General features: G+C 33.6%; 1 protein-coding gene across 1 annotated transcript; it reads right to left on the reverse strand.

Moving 5' to 3' along the window:
* Positions 1 to 287: 287 nt before the first annotated feature.
* Positions 288 to 458, reverse strand: M430DRAFT_101714 (hypothetical protein; the record flags this gene model as incomplete). The annotated part of the gene is made up of 1 exon (XM_024860736.1): positions 288 to 458. A coding segment is annotated over one exon (171 nt), but the record flags the coding sequence as incomplete, so codon positions are not given.
* Between the last annotated feature and the right edge of the window lie 3,550 nt (positions 459 to 4,008).

The following is a 4,008-nucleotide window of genomic DNA, read 5'->3' on the forward strand; positions in this document are numbered from 1 at the left end:
CTATCCGCTACTATATCCTCTATACGCTTAAACTAAACCTCTATTTTGCCTAGCGTAACTTACTCTTAAATATAGTAGTACTATACGTTAATATGCTTAGTTCTCTAGTAGATAACTAGGTTATCTGTTAGCGCTAAGGATCTTTAGTTATTACTATATATTTAGATCGTTTTAGTGTCTTTAGAGTTAATACTTAACTTGTAGAATAGCTACCTTAGCCAGGCGGCTTCTCTTATAGCGTTAGAGAGCCTATAGTACTCTGTTTTTATAGAGAAGAGTACTACTACTTATAAGTACTTTAATCTAAAAGATATCGCGCTACTATAGTAGTTAAATAGATATCTAATAGTTAATCTTTGTGTTTCTATATAACTAGTATAGTCTAAATTACTATATCTATATAATCCCTCTAATACTCTTTTACTAGCCTTATATATAATTCTTAAGTTAGGCATACCTTATAAGTATTATAGCGCGTATTTTATAGTACTTATATAGTTAGTAAAAGGGTTTATAAGATAGTATAATAGTACAGACATTAAATAGTATAGATCTAGGCGTGTTTAAGTTAATAAGTATATAAGTAAACCTATATAACAAAAACTTTACGACAGTCGCCTACGCCCTTAACTGCCCTAAAAACTTAAAAACAAACAATAGAATCAAAATTAGTACCCTTAGATACTCCTTAGAGTACTAGTAGACTATAGGTAAGCCTATAGTAACAGATAGTAGGTGTGCTAGACTTAAACAAAGCTAGTACTACTTACTTATAAGAAGGAGCTAATACTCTTATTCCTTAATAAAAAGCTGTAGTAAAGAGCCGGCAAGTAGTAAGAGTAGTATAGACGATAAAACAAAGTTAATCTTATAACAAATTAAGGCCTACGTAATACTAAGTAAGGAAGATAAGGCGTTACGCCTCTTTTACGACCTTATTATAATAACGATAGTAGTAGTAGAGCTAAAGGTAGCGAATATAAAGACCCTCTTGTATACCCCTAAGACCCCTTCTAACGACGACCTAGTAACGATTAGGTAATTAAGAACGATGTTAAAAGAGGCCTTCTAAAGGCTAATAGCTATAGTAGCCCCTTAGGCTACGTACGTATTAGTAGTAGGCTAGTGTCTAATAAGAGTACAAGTAATACTAGAGAGACAGATTAAAGAGCTAAGGATTAGAGTAGATAGACAGATAGAAGACCTAGTACGTTATAGTACTATTAAAGTAGTAATAGTAGCTAATATAGTAATTAAGGGCGCTAAAGTAGTAGCGACCTACTAGCTTTTTAGTAGCGACACTATCCTTACCTTTAAGGAGGCTATACTAAAGACTATAATCTAGGATTAAGGCTAGGTATAAAGGGCGTTTAGGCCTATAGCTTAGCTCTATAAGAGTAAGTTTATAGTAATCGTAAAGGGCCTACTAGTAGACTAGGTTATATAGGTAGAATTAAGAGTGTTACTAGTAAAGATCTAAGCCTACGTGCCGTATATTATAAAGGTTAAAGTCAAGCCTATTAAGGCCTTTATAGTAAAGTTTATAATAATAGTACTATACCTCTAGAGTACTAACGTAACGTTACGCTTATATAAATAAGGGCTAATCTAGTAAGCCTAGATCTTTAACTACAAGCTGTATTTAGCTAACCTATAAATCTAAAGATACTTCTAGTACTACTAGTTTAGCTATATTAAGCGGTTCTATAAGAACTAGGCCTAGTATAGTTACTATATAAGAGTAGCGTACCCTTAAGGTAAAGAAAAGTACCCTTAACTTAATAGTAAAAAAAGATATGTTAACTATAGTAGACTATACGTAGTATAAGACTATTAGTGTCTTAAGGCCCTTAAGGTAAAGGAGTAGACATATACTATATATTAGTAGAGACCTAGACAGTTTAAGGTATTAAAGAGTAGCTTTACTAGCCAAGTACCTAGCGTTATACTAGCGTCTTTATAAGATAGTAATAATAGCTACTAGGTTATAGTACCTAAGAGACTATAAACAAGTAATAATAAGAAGCCTATAGTAAGGACTCTAGTAAGGCGTAGGCGCCTTTTTATTAGGGTACTAGACATAGTAATAGTTAAGAGCTATAATATTATAGAGATATTAAGCTAAGGAACTAACTAAGGGTCTAGCGACCCCTTTATAACGTAAGACTTGTAGATCCCGGACTCTTAGTAATAAAATTAATAATAGTATACTAGAACACTATAAGAAAGAATAGCCTTACCTTAATAGCGCTTTATAATAGCTATAAAGCTAACGTTATAGTAATCTAGAAGCTATAGTATAATAAACAGATAAGGATAGTCTACTACCTAGTATAAGTAAAGTACTAGTAGGTCTATAAGGGTAAAGGCCGTATAGTTATCTACGTTTATAAGTAGTACCTACCTCTTACCTAAGTAGTAGAGACTAGTGTCGACTAGTATTACGTTACTCTATAAGGTATTACTATCTAGTTAATATACTCGCTAATTCCTAACTCCCTAGGCTAGACTAGCCCTCTCTAGCGGCTTACTAGAAAGGACCTAGAGGGGCTATAGATTATTATAGGTAACATAAACCTTTACTACCTACTCTAGATCAAAGCTAGTAAGACTACCCTTAAATTAGAGACCCTTTTTTGTCTAGCCTGTAGGTAGTAGCTCTCGCTACGTATACTATAAGAGGAGCTAACCTAAAAGAGACACGACAAACAAGACTTAACGATTAATTACACGTAGGCTATAGTAACGCTCTAGTATACCTACTAAGGTAACCTAAGGTATAAGGGATCTAACTACTACGCCTAGCTAATTAAGGTTATTACCTAAGTAAGAGATTACTATAAGAGAGCTATAAAGGTACTAGGGTAGAGCTAGACCTTAATAGACCGAGAGCTAGTAGCGATTAAGGCTAAGAGGCTTTACCTCTTCTCTAAGCCGCTAAACATACTTTATAAGGTTAATAAGGTAGTTAACTTACTTACCTCCTAGCTTATATATATTATAGACTTATCTACTCTAAGAAAGAAGGTTAGCTAAGGGCGTACTAAACCCTAGTAAAGTAGTAAGGTCTTTAAGGCTATCTAGAAAACGTAAGTAGCGCGCTATTAATATACTACTACCCTAACTAAACTTTACTAGCGTGACCTCTAGTAGGCTAGTACTTACTAACTCTAGACGATCTAAGATATAAAGACTAGAAGCTAGTGTAGCGCCCTTACTACTACCTTAAAAGACTAATAAAAACTCTAGAGTCTTAAAAGGTAAGCTAGGCTTTATAGCTATATGTCCTTAAAACCGGCCTTACTTTCTCTTTTTTAAGGCGCTAATAAAGAGGCACTAGCTATAAGCTACTATAACAAAGTAATAGTGTTAGGCTAGTAGTTCTTTCTAGAATTAGTAGCTAATCTTAGTAACGTTGTTTTAGACCTCTAGGACAAGTAGTACTAGTAGTTTACTATTAACAACACTATAATAAAGACAGATATTACTAACGTTCTCTAAAAGACAGGTACCTAAAAAGCGCTAAGACCTAACCTGTTACTTACTAGCTTTCTTAAGGTATACAGGCGCCCCTTAGCTAAGCTCTTTATAGTAGTAGTAACTATAAGCCTCTAGCTAAGGCACGTCCTAGTATAGTTTAAAGTAGTAAAGGTAGTAGTACTATATAAGCCTAGAAAGACCCTTAAACAATAATAAACCGCTAGGGCCTATAGGCTAATATTACTTTTAAGTGTAATAAGTAAAGTAATTAAGTTAGTAATTAGCCGGCGCTTTACTAATACTATAAAGTTATAAGGGCTCTTCTTAAAGACGTAAATAAGAAACCGGCTATAACGCTTAATAGACCTTATAGTTAAAATAGTAGTCAACACTATATATATAGTATAAAGCTATAAGGCCGTAGTGTCCTTTCTCTAACTAGACATTAAAGGCGCCTTTAATATAGTAAACTATATATACCTTCTCTATACTCTCTAATACCTAAGGTTCCTTATATAGGCTATATAG

This window comes from Amorphotheca resinae, assembly GCF_003019875.1.
Source record: "Amorphotheca resinae ATCC 22711 unplaced genomic scaffold M430scaffold_6, whole genome shotgun sequence".
Lineage (NCBI taxonomy): Eukaryota > Fungi > Ascomycota > Leotiomycetes > Helotiales > Amorphothecaceae > Amorphotheca > Amorphotheca resinae.